Raw genomic sequence first — 17056 nt, 5'->3', positions numbered from 1 at the left:
ATTAAATTTTACCTATGAATAAAGCGTTTCTTATTCTATCGTTCGACACATTAAAACAGGAAAAAAACTAGAAGTAAAATTCTTGGCTTGGATGAACTTCAAAGAATCCATTGATTGCTAAAGTAACAAATCTGTGTAGACGTAGGCGAACAAGCTTCCGTTTCAGTGGATGAAATTATATGCTCGGCTGATTAGACGCAGGCTCATTTTATGGCGCATTTGTAGTAAAAAAGTGCGTCTTATCGGCCGGGAAATATGATAAATCGGAAAGAAATAGAAGAAACAAATTTATTTAATTATTTAAAAATGGTGGTTAAATAATACAAGACCTTCATAAAATATCATGTAAAATATGAGAGAGGTTCAAAATGTTATATAAAATTCTTTAATTATTATCTTAAAATTACTAATCATATGTTTACCTGCAAAGTCAATTTTGTTGCATGGAATTAAATTTTAAAGTTTAAAATTTAAAAATAATTGGAAATTGACGAATATATGGGGATGTTAATCAAGTTTTTATAGGTGAAATATAACCACTTAAAAGACATTTTTTTAACCACATGTTATTTTCAACGTCAAATGACATACAAAAATAAGGATAAAATCTATAGTAGAAGTAATTAAACTCATAATATAGATCTTGATAGGATAATGCCAGTCACAGAATATGCAAGAGTGGTTTCCTAGTGAAAAGGTGTCAAAAGATAGACTAAAATTTGATTTGAAGTAAAATGATGAGCGATGAGAGGAATAAAGCTGAATGACAATGTTAAAGACGAGTTAGACAGGTGGAATTGAAAGGAAGATGATGGAAGTCATGAAGAAACTTTTATGATACAAATTGAGAACAATATTAATAATGTTAATACCTTGCAATCCGTATCCATCACATGTATTAAACAGCTGCGTTACATGAATGTCAAAACCTGGTGCATGACCATATCCATCACTTACGAAGTATAAGTTGACATAATCGCTATCTTTTGGCAGTTCCATCAACTCTGAAAAAGATTATAGAAAGCAAGTGGGTGTTATTTATACATTGCAAGATAAAAGTAAAAGCGTCTGAATGTGCAAACTAAATAGTATATAAACAACTGAACAGTAATCTAAATTACGTTTTCCACTGATGGTTCCGCATAACCTGTTGAGGCTTGGTAAAGTCAGATAATCCTTGCTACATCGAGACCCACTGTATTCCAAATCAAATCGTCTGAAATCCAACTCTACACTGCAAACGGAAGGATCAACTTTCCTGATAGTAAATCGACACCTTTCGTTGGGGCCGTAGCTGTTGGGAAATCGGGGAGAAGTAAAATGGCCTGTGACTGATATGACTTCTTGGTCGCATTGTTCAGATCCTACAAGCGAAAAATAATGGAATAAGTTAGGTGATACTACACGTATGCAAGCAATGCAGTCAGAAGTAGCAGATTAAATTTCGCGTCAGAATATTTAGATACGAAAAGAAATGTCATCAGTAAAACATATGGTGACAAAAATGCAAATGAGCCGTAGTCATATAACGTAATAATTACATGATATAACGTATTAGTTATGTAATAAACTTAATAATTGTATGAACATAATGTGAGAATGTACATGACTATATATGACTATTATATTATTATCAATTAGACATGACTATTGTTATAATTAGCAGTAGTTATGCAGTTTATATGTATGGGAATTACTTCAGTGATTTATTTAGCATTTACACTGTGTAATTATTCTGTATAATATGATAATTAAATTCTTTCCTCTCATTTTGCAATTCCGCGTAATATCATGTCCTTACTTATATTTAACAGTACATATATAACAGAAGACAGATTGTAGTATCCAAAAATACCTGATTAATTCAAACTAGACATTATCAATTAGTATTTCAGTGGCATTAGGTTTGGGATATGGAGACAGATCTAGCTAGCTCTAAAACTACACTGCATTAATGCACTATAAGCAAACCCAGATTTTACTAGGAACATTTGATGTTGTCGGTAAAAAGATGCGTTCATACATGTAAAATCAATTGAATGTATATATTTTTTTTTTATTAAACTACGCTTTTTATATGATCCAGTAAGTATCAGACATGATTAATAAAATATGCAAATTATTTTAATGATAAACATTCTATGGTAGAAGCATTTATTATACAATCGAATATATATTATATATTCGATATTATAATTCATTTCCATAAAGCTCATGTCCATCCTCTTACAAATTAAGTTACCGAATATGTAAATACAGTTCACAAATTACCGAATTCCCTCGAAAATAAGACTATTTCTTTTTTTGGGTTATATTTTGGGACTGGAATTTCTTAAGGTCGGACATGATATTACACGGAATTGCAAAATGAGAGGAAAGAGTTTAATTATCATATTATACAGAATAATTACACAGTGTAAATGCTAAATAAATCACTGAAGTAATTCCCATACATATAAACTGCATAACTACTGCTAATTATAATAATAGTCATGTCTAATTGATAATAATATGATAGTCATATATAGTCATGTCTAATTGATAATAATATAATAGTCATATATAGTCATGTCTAATTGATAATAATATAATAGCCATGTATAGTCATGTCTAATTGATAATAATATAATAGTCATATATAGTCATGTCTAATTGATAATAATATAATAGTCATGTATAGTCATGTCTAATTGATAATAATACACTCACGTTTGTGAAAATTGCAACACCAAGAAGGAATCGTCATAATTGAATGCAATTTAATACACAGTTGAGTGGTAGTGGTACAAATAAATGATTAAATGTTCAAAGCAAACAAACAAGAACAAGAGATCAGAATCAGTATTTTGTGTGGCCACCACGCGCCGCAATAAGTGCTGCTACACGACGTGGCATGGAGTCAAACAAAGTTTGAATGTCTGACTGAGGAAGAGCATTCCATATCGTTTGTACGCGTACCCAAAGTTCGTCTGCAGACGCAACAGGACGAGGATCACGAGCAAGACGCCGACCAATGACATCCCACACATGTTCAATTGGCGACATATCCGGGGAACACGCAGGCCAAGGAAGAAGCTGTACCTGCTGCGCTGCAAAGAAGGATTTAACAATCCGAGCAGTATGAGGGCGGGCATTGTCCTGTTGAAATACAGCGCCTGGCAAGCTTTGAAGGAAAGGAACAGCTTCGGGCTGTAGAACTTCACGGATATACCGGTTGCTGTTCAGATTGCCCACAATTCGTAGCAATTGAGATCGTCTATGATATGCTATGGCGCCCCAGACCATAACTCCAGGTGTTCGTCCACTGTGGCGTTCGATAATGCACTCCGGAAGGTGGCGTTCACCGGCATAGCGTCTGACACGAATGCGGCCATCATGGTACCACAAATTAAAGCGGGATTCGTCAGAAAACACGACATGCTGCCAATCAGCACGCCAGTCTCTATGCTGATTGGCCCATTGTAGCCGCAGGCGGCAATGGTCGTGCGTTAGGGGGATCCTGTATAAAGGAATCCGTGCGCGCAGTCCACACTGCAGCAGACGTCTACGAATTGATGAAGCACACAATGAAACACCTGTAGCTATTGACCACAGTGCTGCCAATTGTCTAGAGGAAGCTGTACGGTCCGTCTGCGCCATGCGGACCAGGTGTCAATCATCGCGAGCTGACGTCACATTTCGGGGTCCACTCCCGGATTTCCGAGTTGTCCGACACTCGTCCGTCCACTGCTTCCAAACGCGCATCACTGTGCTGCTGTTACGCTGCACACGAGAGGCTACTGCACGATACGACAATCCAGCTTCACGAAGGCCGATGATTCTCCCTCGTTCAAACTCTGTAAGTTGTTCAAATCTCGCTCTCTTTCGTCGACGAGGCATAAGTACAGATTGAGTTAACGTTTACCACTAGCAGATAACCACCGATAACCATACACGCCTCGCTACAGCCGTCTATTTATTCGGATCCATCAGCCGTTCAGAGGGCGCTGCTCAGCATACGCATGCGCTACGGATTTGCAATTCTAATCATTTGCATATCATGCGCTACTTTGCATTTCCTGAAAATTTCAGCTCACTCGCGTAAGTCCTTCATGGTGTTGCAATTTTCACAAACGTGAGTGTATAATAGTCATATATAGTCATGTCTAATTGATAATAATAGTCATATATAGTCATGTCATAATTATAAAATAGTCATATCTAGTTGATTTCAGTCAAGGTTTACATCCATTTTGTTGGTTACTGGTATGCAGGAAAACACATAGGCAGTAATAGATCATTATTATTTTTTTTTTTTTTTTTCCTTGCTATACCGTGATATAAAACATTATATTTAATTAGGTATTTTTCTTTTCACTTTCATCAGAAACAAACGATTTCTTATCAGAACTATGCTGTCATCGAACGTTCAACGTTATTTTAAAATATAGTGGGAGGGAGGTTATTTTCGTAGAGTAAATAAAGGTTAATTTGTAGTATTCGCAGAGAAAACTGTAAAAAATTCACTTTTAATAAAAAGAGAGTCATCAATGTTTTGCTTTTTCTTTTTTCTGAATATGTTTCCCATCGTAAAATGTATTGATCATTTTTATTATTATTATTATTATTACTTAAAAAATGTCAGAAGAAATTTGAATGTTTTGAATGGTATAGAAGGAACTTTAAACTTAAGGCTCGTTAAACTTTAAAGTTCGCTAAAGTTCACATTATTACAGTTAAACTTTAATTAATCCAATTTTATGTATCACTGTTATGTACTATATACATGCAATAGTGAATGTAAATTAATTTGCAATATCATATAATTTTGAAGTTGTACTCAATTATACACAAAATTCTGTAGATGATATGCGCTATTGTACTATTTGCTAGTTTTAATATGGCAAATTGCGGGAGAGTGTGAGGGGGCTTTTATTACACGGGGGCACAAAATTTTTGTCCTTTTCCTGCTAAGTTCACGATTTTTTTTTTTAATTTTCCTTCGAAGATATTTATTGGCTGTTGCATATCTTAAAAAGACATCCAGGTTCTGATCCTGTCTTTTTAATGTGTAGACACTTTGTTATGGGACAATCAAAAATGTAGTGCTCATAGGATTTTCCATATGTCCACATACGCAGAACACTTTCAGAGTTTTTTTTTCATGGAAGTATCTGGGAAAGCAACCATGTCTAGTAATATACCAATTTATATATGGAGTTGGTGCCATTGTTTTTCTCTTTAATCTAAAAGCTATATCTATTATATCTAAAATGATGATATAAATCTGATATACAATAATTAACCTGTGTATTAAAATTAAATATTATTCAACTAACAAATTGGTTTTTATTGTTTATTAACATTGTACGAATTTCTCTTTCAAGGAATCTTAGTCATACATTTTCAAGTTTGGTTTGGTTTTATTAGATTACGGCAAAGCACTCGAGGGTTATCTGCCTTAAGGGAGGGATGCCTTCGTGGAGACTTTCTAAGTGAAACTGGCTCGTATACACGTTACACATGGGGAAAACCACGATAACGCCCAACGCCCATGCAGCCAGCCCGTTCACGGGATTCGAACCTCGGACCGAACTACCAGTGTTCAGCGAAGTTACCGCTCGGCCGCTGGTGGGCCCATACATTTTCAAGCCTTACTAGAAAAATTTTTTTTAGAATTCGGTTTCTCAGATCTTTGGACAAGTTCTCTTAAAACTTCTGCCTAAAAATAATCCGTTTGTTTTATAGGAACGATTAAATGAATAACGCTGTTTTTTCTAAAGAATTTTGTGTTCCTTACGAGTTATTCTACAGTCTTGAAATTTTTTTTTTAAATTCTCTGCATTATAATTTTAGGAATACCATTGTTATTGAAAACTCTCTGTGGAAACCTATCTTTTGAATATGAATTGGCAGAAATTTATATTATCTAAAAGAAATAAAGAACTTCGGAATTTACCTGATCCTGGCTGTCTTGGTGGTATCGGAGAGGCTGTACAAGAATCTGGCACTTGAAGAACCTCAATGTCGAAGCCCTTTCCTGACCCATAACCATCAGTTACAAAGGTAAATGTTAAAAGGTCACTCCCACGCAGAAAATCTACAATTTCTGTAAATATATAACTGTTTATTAAGCACTGGTAATTTTTTCAAAGGCAGTTCTTTTTCCTTTAGTATATTTCATTCTCGATTTTGAAATAGTTGTTTTCAAATACAAATATATACTTTAGAGGTGAAGGTAAAATAGAGCCAATGCATCCGATTTACATTCAGATACATTATACAAAACTGAAAAAATTTGCTTAAAAGTTTTACTTACAAATTTTACTTAGATGGAATTAAAAAAGATTATTAAATACTTTTCTAAAAAAAAACTTGTTATTACATATAAAAAGAACAAAAATTTCTTATGGTTTGTATTAGTGTACATATGCGCATACGTGATAAGCACACAGAAGCATACGTTTTAAAAATAATACATCGCTTTGTAAAGAAAATTCTCCAAATTAATTTACTGTTTCAAGTACAGTAAATGCTGCTGCTAACAAAATATTCATGAGCATATTTTTACTGTAGATTTAAAAATAACTTAATCCAACTCAGAACAGCAAATTATTTAGATGAGATGAAAACAAAAACAAAAACTATAGCATTTCATGAAAATATTTTCGTCGCTTCAAGTACGGGTATATCAGTTTCACCCAGGTTACCCAAGATACCCAACGTTGGGTCGATTACCTTATATTTGGCAAACAGATGACGTAATCGAATACTACCGAATACCATAATTCATCATCTAAACCACTATGGTTTTTTCTGGAAGAACCACTGAACGATTACTCATGATTTGATACCTAAGCAGGTTCAACAATGTATTGCTATCTGATGCAGGTTGTTGCAAAATCCACCTGATCGGGATGACGAGTGTTATTAACGTTAACGATAAAAAAAAAGTATTACCATATAATCCAGTCATGCCGACAACATATTAAGCCCTATCAGAAAGAAAACAAGAGATGCAGTGCAGGAAGTTCTGGGAACTTCTTCTCGTATAGTAGAACTGTGAAAGACTTTTGTGCTGGAAATGCTTTGGAACTCCGAATGAGGACCATTAAGTTTTGGAGGATAAACTGTGACTACACGTCAGCGCTCTTTACTATTAATTTTGTAAGAAGACAGATTTGCATCTATTATCAAACCTGTCTTCCTGCTTGCTACATCCTAGCTACATCCATCTTAGGATGTCAGATATGAATTGCAGGTGGATGAGATCCTAATTTATTCTCCGTATAATCCAAAATCTGCGCCTTCAGCTTTCACACGTTATATTCCATACCGAGGTTTTAGATGCACACCATAAAAAATTTCATCATATATTGCTTATTAAAATCTTCAGAATGAGAGACAGTCACTTGAATATCATTATTATTTCTGATAGACCTTTAAAATATTTATTGAAAACAATAGCCTAGACTTTCCGAATGAAGCAAATATATATATATGTGTTTCGAGTCATTACATTTATTGATTCAAAATGGAGCTACCAGGCTATATTTAAAATAACCAGTTATTTATAAGTTGAGCCTTTATTGTAACTTTTGCTTTCCCTTTCCTCACCAGAATGCAAATAAAGTTAAATAGTATTTAAACTCTTGTTGGATTTTAAGACAGTATTTATTACTGCCGGCATTTGAATTTCATACTCCGGTTAGAATTACTGAGCCAGCTTAGAATAAAATTTAATTGTATAATCTTTGACTTCTATGTCACGTCTTAACTTGAAATTTTATGTTCCTTTAGTTGCATCACTACGAGCTGTGGTTGATTTTATTAGCTCAAAAACATTGATGCTCTAAGTTCTGTTGAAATAAAAATGTTTACTTAAACCATTTCTTTGACTTACTCTGTAGTTAATTTAAGATATATCGCTAATTCACTTCACGTCTCTTAATGTTTTGGGACTGAGTAACTTTTACTAGAGTTAAGGAAACCCCATAATATGACATACCTTCCTACTGTAATTTCCTTTGTTTCAAGTTATTTCTAAATCCGAGCAAAAATTTCATCATAAATTAGTTAAGTTAAAGAAATAGTGATGCTGTAAATACTTGAAAAGTTATAAAACTGCAAAATCCTATTTTTTTACGATAACTGGACTTACTTCTTGATGGATAACCAACACACGTCCTGGACAGATCCGGGAACTCTAAATAGTCACCTCTGCAAGGTCCTCCCGTATGTCGCCCAAAATCCAGAAGCCGGATTTCGAGAAGTACCTTGCAGATTCTGGAATCAGCTCTCCGAATGGTGTAGGAGCAGCGGAGATTGGGGGCATAACCATTAGGATAGCCTGGAGAACTAAGGCTGCTGGTGAATGTGTCGATGTACTGATTGCAGGCATTAGGCCCTGTTAATTAATATAAAGATTCAAGAAACATTAGATAAAATAAGAAGATTGCGAAGATAAAAAGAAGTATTAGATAAGAAGTATTAAATAAATGGTTTCCGAAGATAAGAATCATTAGATAAGAAATATTAGATTATAAGATACTAGATAAATTAACTTGACTTTATTGGTTAGATCTTTACTTGAACAGTGAAACGACAATTCCCTAAGTTCAAATTGTGTCAATGACAAGACGTGGAAAAGGTGAAAAGACATTTTTATTTAACTCAAGAAATAATTTACAGACGGCACTCCTGGTGCTTGCGAACATAGCCAGTACATTTGGCTGCAACTCAAAATAGAAGTATAAAATTAAAACTAAATTAAGTAATTAGACGAAGCTGTACATAGATAATTAACGCGAGTTGGGTCTTAGTCCCACCACCGACGTACACAAAACGGCAATTAAAATGCACGGCTCAGCGAAACAACGTGGACGAACGGCAGAACACACTCTATCTGAAGAAATTCAGCTTAAATAATATCATTCTACCCTACTTTGCATACCACGCGAAAATAAAATGTGATTGTGGCAGGAAATGGAAATGAGGGAAAACAGGAAAGTTAAGTAACTGAACAAAACTGGTTAATTTAAAATAACATTTCTTACAAGATAAATGATTTTTTTTTTTCAAAGTTTGTGTTACTGCGAGTAGCATACTTAGATGATCTTAAGCTCTTCCTTAACACAAATAAATTTATCTATAATAATTAATTTTCATGTATTTATAAATATAAGAGATCGGCTCTTAAGGAGAATTAAATCTAGTTTTAATTATAATCAAAGCAGTTGCTATTTACAAAATTACACAGATATTTGATAATTTCTTATCGCGTTATATATGCACTGGCTGTAATCCGCCTTTTTTAGTTTCAGTCTATCAGTTATTAATTTTTTTTCAGCTAGAAGACTACACAAGTTCTCGGATTACAGTATTTATCATGCATTTTTTCTAAATACTATCTTCGGCAGAGTCAGAATCAAAATTATTTTGGCTGCATTCAAAAAGACTAAGGTAGATTAACGTAACTTAAGGACTAACATAACATTATCATCAGAAATAATTGAATTATTGTATTCTTCCTTTTTGAAAACATGTTTAAAACAGTTTTACCTCCGAAAACAGGGCTCTCGAAGATACTTGAGGAAAACGGCACAAAGTTATCGCTTCTTCTTTCGCTTACTTCAATAAGAAGATATTAACGTAACGTAAAGACCACTGCTATATTTATTACTGTTTCCCAAGCAGTTTTTATAAAATCATCGTTCTACGTATTACTTACTTGTAAATCAATCAGCGGCTCTATAACTGACATTTTGATTTTAAAGAAACGTTACAAGAATTGTTTTAGGGTAATCAGGGATAACTCCTTTTGTTTGCCTTCTATATATTTTATAAAACTCTAACTCGAGAATTTAAAAAATTTTTACTGTCGTTCTGATATAAGTAAATATTTTTATCAGTGTCGGCATATTTATGAATGAAATATTGAAATTAATTTTTAGACATTTTATGGAAAATGTTTCGAAATATATCTTGGAAAATTACCCGATTTCACGAAAAAAATAAAATTATAAACTTTACTTTTCTTGATAAATTTCCGAAAAGAATTAATAGTTAGAAATGTGGACACTCAATTTTTAAAAGACTACAACATCAAGTGAAAGCAGAAAATTTTACATACTTGGAAGGTTGGTCGCTCCACATGATCTTGGAATTTGTTTCAGCTGGATCATAAACCCTTTCCTTGTATTTTCCTTGTCGCTCTTGAATCTCAAAGTCATAGTATATTGACCTGAGCGATACTGTAACTGCTCTAAGAAGAGAAATGGTACAGATTTTACAGCTGGGTACAGAAAATACAGATTTTACACTTGGGAAACGTAGTGACTGTGTAGTATATTTTATAATAAAGTAAACATTTGCTACGTTATTTTTAAAATCATTAATTTAATTCCTTTAAAATTCAATATCACTGTTCTAAAACTAAAATTTTTCAAAAATCATTTATTTTTTAGAAATGGATATTTCTGAATATGTATTCTGTGATCGATATCAAATGAAACTATTGACTTTTATTTTCTTAAATGTTCTTTTCATTATAGTATGATGAAGGCATGATACATTTTGGAATCAAATACAAAATGTCTTCATCTACAAACGATTTCACCTGAAATCATCGATTAGTCTCTTCTTATACCTGTCTACTTGAGCTTATCATGAACTAGATGCACCCTCACGATACTAAAAAATAAAACTAGCCTTTTTAAATGTAATTATGGTGATTTTAGATAATTCTCCTAGTTTTAATGGCTTTTAAAAAAGCAGTAATGAGAAAATAAAACTATAAAATAAAAATAAATACTTTTTTATTTCTACTGTGTGAACGAGCGTTTTAATATGGAAATGAAATTTCTTATAATTAACCAGATGTTATTATGCTATCTGAATGCACAATAAAATATGAATATTCAACATTAAAAGTAAATTTTTAGGGATTCATTGAATTTTACTAAATCTACTTAAGATGACGTAACAGAAATTGCATCTTCGGCATGACAACTTAATTCCTTATGTTAGAATCTATACCAAGGGGCTAAAATGTGGAATCTGAGCCAAATTTCAATCAGTTTTACACTCGGTTTTAAATGTATAACTAAATTTTTCTTATTCAATACCTTAATAATAATAATTCGAATATAAGTAAGAAAGAAAAAAATATTTATATTTTGGCTAAAACTCATTATGTGTATTTCGGGCTGCGACACTGAAGTTCCAAGATAGCATTTCTCTATTATAATTGTTGTTTTGGATGTTTTCTTCATTGCAAAAGTGCTGCGGTTTTGGATATCATTCGGGCCAAGTTTAAATCAATGATAGCAGACCACTGCTATATTTTTACTAAATAACAAGTAAGTTTGGGCAAAATAAGTTCCAAAGTAGTTTGGGGAGTCATTTTCTGTGTTTACGAGAAGAAATATTCTAAAAAATCTTTTTCGGTACAATCGAGAGGAACACTTACCGAATATTTCCAAATTTGGGTCAATTCTTCTTAGGATGATAGTAGAATGCATTAAAAAAATCAAAATTCTCCAAGCTTCAAAGTCTACTTATATGAATAATTTGATTCGTTAATGTCGTGCATGTTTTCATGATTAGAATTTAAAGACAAACTGGGAAGATTTTTCAAGTTTGAACAGGAAACTTTTTCAAAGTATAGTGATATATATTTTATATGCATCTTAAATAGTTTAATGTACGTCAAAAATACCATGCGATTTTGATTTGCATGCATACATTTGATCATATGTACATGCATACATTTGATCATATGTACAATTTATATTTTGTTTATTAGGCACTGCATTTTTGTACTTTTATATTTTATTCCTTTTTACGTACTATATAGTTTGTATTTTACTAAATATATAGTATGTATATATAGTAAAAGTATATATATAGTAAAATACATAAAAGCAATTGTTGAAGTTTACGATTACACCTATATATTAATATGTGTTTCTTAATGTTATGTAACTATTTGACTCGTTTTTCATTGATAAACACTTGACTTTCAGTATGACATGGGCGCAACGTTAGTTTATGACTTTATTACATACTGAAAGTTAAGTGTTTTTCATTGGCAACATTAACTTTCAGTATGACTTGGGCACAACGCGAGTTACTAGCATTATGACGAATTAATACTAAGTTTAAATAAAATTTATAATTAAATTGCTGAATAATTTCAAGTGCTCCATACATCTAAATATTTCAGTTTAGGAATAGTACTGCCTATAAAAAAAGTTTGCAGAAGCGATATACATATATGTAATAGTTTTCGAACTCACTTTTAGTTCCAGAAGCCAGAGCACCACAAAGTACACCTTGTTGGCCATCTCTTAAGTCCAAGTAGTCGGCCAAACAATGGTCACTTTCTTCTAAATCGAAGTCATTCAGAGTCATCTCGACACGACATGTGTCTGGAGTTAGCCGCTGGATCACGTAATCACACGTTCGATAATTGCCATAATCAGATGGGTAATTGGGAGTAAAAATCCAGCCTTCCTGGCCGCGTATGAGAGCATCACACTCAGACATGACGTCATAGTTACGATCTGAAGAGGAAGGAATGTTGTATAATATAATGTATGTATGTATGTAATGTATGAATATTGTAAAATGCCTGTATATTCAAAGAACTGAATTTTAAATTTATGAATATATATTTTAACTGAATTATTATTCTGCCTCTTAAAATGTACTGAGTTTATTCACCTAAAGTCAACTACAAACAAAGGTTAAATTTTTCACTCAATGACATTCAAGCAGGCATGCAAATACGTTTGCATATAAAAGATATATCTGTATTAAACATAAGAATATACTCCTATTTGTATGAAACAGCTATAAAATAAAATAAATTAAAATGATTTCAGGCTTAAGGAATGACGAACAAATGGCAATGTAATGTTGCATTGCTAAAGGAGGAAGCAGGATCAATATAAAATGGCCGCCCCATTTTATTGCATTGCGTTAGAGGAGCAAACTATTATGAATTTTTTTTAATGAAACTGTTAAACCAACTGAAATCTCGTTATATAGTGTTCTACATTCCGTCTAGTCTAATTACCATGTTACTGTCGTATTCCTATCTTGCACACATATGCACTATGACGTGAGATATTAGTAAAGAGTAAATCTTAGATGTACAGATTTAAAATACGGGAATCCTTGGAAAGTAGCGTTCGTATTTTCTGCAGTATAAATTGCTTAACAAAATAAATTGAAATATGAAAAAGATAAAGTATGAAGAGATACTAGTGAAATAATTAGAGACATTGCATAACAAATTTAGTTTAAGTTTGAAACTTTTACTGAAATTCTCAACTTCCCCTCACATTTTCTCGCCAGGATGTAAATTTTAAATTAAGTGAAGAGCGCATTTAAATGGGTGAATCTCTGAGTTTATTCAAAGCGTGTTTTCGCTAGCCAGCGAAAGTTTCGTTGCTATTTCGCTGTTACGCTAGTAAGCCTTTTGGCCATTTCGGATTATCATCACGCCTGTTAGGTTTTTGTGAGTCAACCTGTTAGGCATATGTTAACGTGCTAATCCAGCATTAATTTGTTTTAGATTTTTGTCTTGAATTATTCTATGTTTTAGCTTCATCGCAAGCTGACAGTGCCATTGTTACGCGCGAAGATCGTGCCTTTCTGTTAATTATTTGAATTTAAAAAATGGTTACTTTTCACCTTTCTTTTGTCCTGGTAATTTATTCACGCTTGTGCGAGAATTCGCCAGGTTCATTGTAGGATATAAATTAGTTTAAGTGGAATAACAGAAAATGATCCTACAACATTACTTTCGTTGTTGAGAAACAGCAACTAGTGGATGGGAAAAAAGGAAAGTTCATTCTGATAAAAAGGTATTCTAAATTCGCATTTGTATGTTTATAGGCTACAACGTTACTCCTTCTCATCTTACAGATATTTTACATAGGTCTTCATATAAGTTATTCCTTACTTCTGTTATTTTTAAAACATTTATACGTAATGTAAAACATAAAACATGAAACATAAAATGTTTATGTTATGTTTTATTTTATTTTTTATTTTATATTTATTACATATTTTGTTTATGTTATGTTTTATGTTTAACATAAAACATAACATAAACAAAAGGAAGGAGTTATGTTTTATGTTTAACATAAAACATAACATAAACAAAACGAAACATAACAAACGAAACATAAAATTTAAGAAACACTTACTATTTATAATAACAAGCCTTATAAGGGTTATATTATTTATTATAATAAATGCAGGTTTCGTATACAAACTAACTCCGTTTTATTTATGGTCTAGATGGCGTTAAACCGCTGGGTTTCCCCCCCCCCCAAATGGTAATTTTAGGCTGCAGAAGTAATCTCAAATTATACATTTTTTTAGCAACTTCATTTCTAAGCATTGTTATAAAATAACAATTATTTTCTAGTGGCTGCATGTACGTACAATTAAAACAACAGTTCCTTCGTATCTTTTGAAATTTAACAGTCTCAATAAGTAAAATTTGAATGTAAAATTTTACATAAGTTTTCAAAACATTTTATGAACTACACTTTATAACAGATTTGGTCGCCATTTTCTGATGCATAGGAATGAAATCATTATAACTAAGTTTATCTGTTATTTACTTTATCAGCCCAAAACATGCACATATTTCATACATTACAGTCTAGATTTGTATGTGGCATTGTTAATTATTATTCCCCTGAAAATAGTGAGGAATTTAAAGCCAGTTGCTATCCTTACGTAAATATTTATGTGTATTTGTAGTCTAAGATTTTCAGCCACCAATCGCTGCGGTACGTATATTTTCTTAAAACTATCAACAAACGAACTGCTTGACATCAAACTTGACTTCTCCATCTAAGATTATCATGCGACCATTCGTATACGCTTGCCTAAGGGAAGTAGCAGCAATAACATAAACGGGAGGCAGTTGTTACTATTTCCAGGTTAAACAGAATTTATATGTTAACAGAAAAAGAACCTTTTCAGCAACATTTTTGAAGAATTTTTTTTGATATAAAGTATAACGTGAAAGAAGAGAATTCTTTACAACAAATAATTGTAAGTAAGACACTCTGTAGTATTCATGCTATTTACTGCTACTATAATTTGTTCGTCTGTTCTGAACCCAATAGAGTTTGCCTTATCATGCAAGAAAGAGACAAATATGTTTCTAGTTTTAGCGTAAATCTTTTTCTGCATTGTTATTTCGACGAACTGCAATTCGTATTTTTTTCGCTGCATTCGAAGGAAAGAAGTACAGAATGAAATGACGATGTTGGTTTGAGCGGATATTAAGTTTAGCAAAAAAAAAAAAACTAACTTGAATCAATTTGAAAAAAATCAGAATACCAAAACTAAAAACTAATAAATTCAGATTGGGTATTTTAGTCACAAGAGTTGGTAAATATACAAGTAGAAATACGGATGTTTTGCCTCTCACATACATCGAGAGTAAGTCTGGTAACAACTGTGGTAAAAAAAAATTGTGCATCGCTTTTGAATGGCAACAGCGGACGATATTCCATACATTTTTGTTTTTCAATGCAGTCAGTTCTTCTTGCGATACTATTGCGTTACGAAATTGATTTTGGGTGTGAATGAAATTGAATTCGCTGCGGATATTAATGATATTTATCAAATTGGCTACGTTTGAGAAGATGAGGACTCCTATGTTTGAGTTTTGGCGTATTTAAATTATAAAAGTTTTCTCAAGTTTAGAAAATTATGTTGGCCTTATTCTCGTTGTTCAGATAAGTGAAATTTTATGTTATTGTGGTTATATATAATTTTCAGAAATAAATGTGAATAGGTTCAAATAAATATTAAATACGTTCAAAAAGTCTGGAATGGTATTTAAATTTGTTGATCGAGTATACATTCTATGTCGAAGTCAGTTGCAGTCAGGTTTGAAAAGTAAGAATATCTGCTAGCGACATAAGAACAGAAATATGTATCAATTAGATATTTTTAATGTTTCTAAAACTATATTACAAAGGCTTTCAATCAGGGAGAATTTTATATCTTCAAGGGAAAGAAAATTCGGTCAGCCTTTTATTTACTTAAGTATCTAGTTTTAGTTCGTGAATATGTAAACAACTTTCACTCAAGTTTTGGTATTTATTAACATTCTGAGTTTTTTCATGTTTCATTCATAAAACGCATTAAAAAAGTGATCTAAATTTATACAAATGTTTATATATTTTTCGAGTTTGGGAAAATAGGAGGAAGAATGATTGTCTAGCTATGGTTAAATTGGGGCATAGGGCAAAAATAGTTGAGAATCACTGCTCTATAACTTTCAACTAGAATTTTATCAAATAGCTGTAATGCAGTGGTGCCCAACCTTTGGCCTCTCACGAGCACATTTTGGCCTATTGCGGGAACATTTTGGCCTACTGCGAGCACATTTTGGCCTATCGCGAGTACATTTCCAAAACACCAACATTTTTGTTAAACATATTTCCAATCTTATGTGATGCGTCTGAAATATTAATTTCGGAAAATGGGTTTAAGATGAATAATAATATTGGTTGAACTTTATGGAAATCAGAGAAGTAGAGCTCAAAATCATTTTTCAGTGCATTTAGGTTTTCCAAGTATTTCTCAGTTTCAATTGCCTTGTGGTTATTAATATGACTTGATAAATTCTGAAAATGGGTGAAAGTTTTTTCTTCCGTCCGACTTATCCATAAATTTTACTTATTATCTGAAAATCTTATTACTTTATTATCTGAAAAGCAGTTATAGTCCCAGTCAATTGAAAAAGGGTTTCCCTCTCCTAGAGACCTTCGTTCAGTTTGTTCAGTTTAGCTATTATATCCATGAGAAAATACAGATCGAATAACCAATTATTATCGTCCAATTCTTTATAACTTTCGTTTCCGTATTCCCAAAACTGCTTTATTGGTGAAAGAAGTTCTACAAATTGTTAAAGTAATTTTCCGCTGCTGAGCTATCTAACATCGGAATAAAGCAATAAGGTTCCATGTTCGCTATAAAGTTCATCAGTCAGCAATCAATTATTTCATAACGTCTTGCAAGATATCTCTTATGA

General features: G+C 32.4%; 1 protein-coding gene across 1 annotated transcript in view; it reads right to left on the bottom strand.

Annotated features, from left to right (window-relative positions):
• Positions 1-17056, bottom strand: part of LOC118205429 (cubilin-like) — a 140862-nt gene that overhangs the window by 93132 nt on the left and 30674 nt on the right. Inside the window, exons 3-8 of the mRNA XM_085814393.1 lie at positions 12279-12545; positions 10112-10243; positions 8141-8386; positions 5939-6088; positions 1122-1364; positions 873-1004 (exon numbers count right to left, since the gene is read on the bottom strand). Of these exons, the coding sequence (XP_085670519.1) occupies positions 873-1004; positions 1122-1364; positions 5939-6088; positions 8141-8386; positions 10112-10243; positions 12279-12545 (1170 nt within the window). The remainder of the gene's footprint in view (positions 1-872; positions 1005-1121; positions 1365-5938; positions 6089-8140; positions 8387-10111; positions 10244-12278; positions 12546-17056) is intronic.

Source organism: Stegodyphus dumicola, chromosome 1, assembly GCF_044657685.1.
Source record: "Stegodyphus dumicola isolate Sdum_Otavi_A_Nest chromosome 1, ASM4465768v1".
Taxonomy (NCBI): Eukaryota; Metazoa; Arthropoda; class Arachnida; order Araneae; family Eresidae; genus Stegodyphus; species Stegodyphus dumicola.
The sequence above is the reverse complement of the archived record's forward strand: the minus strand, read 5'-3'. Positions and strand labels throughout refer to the sequence as shown.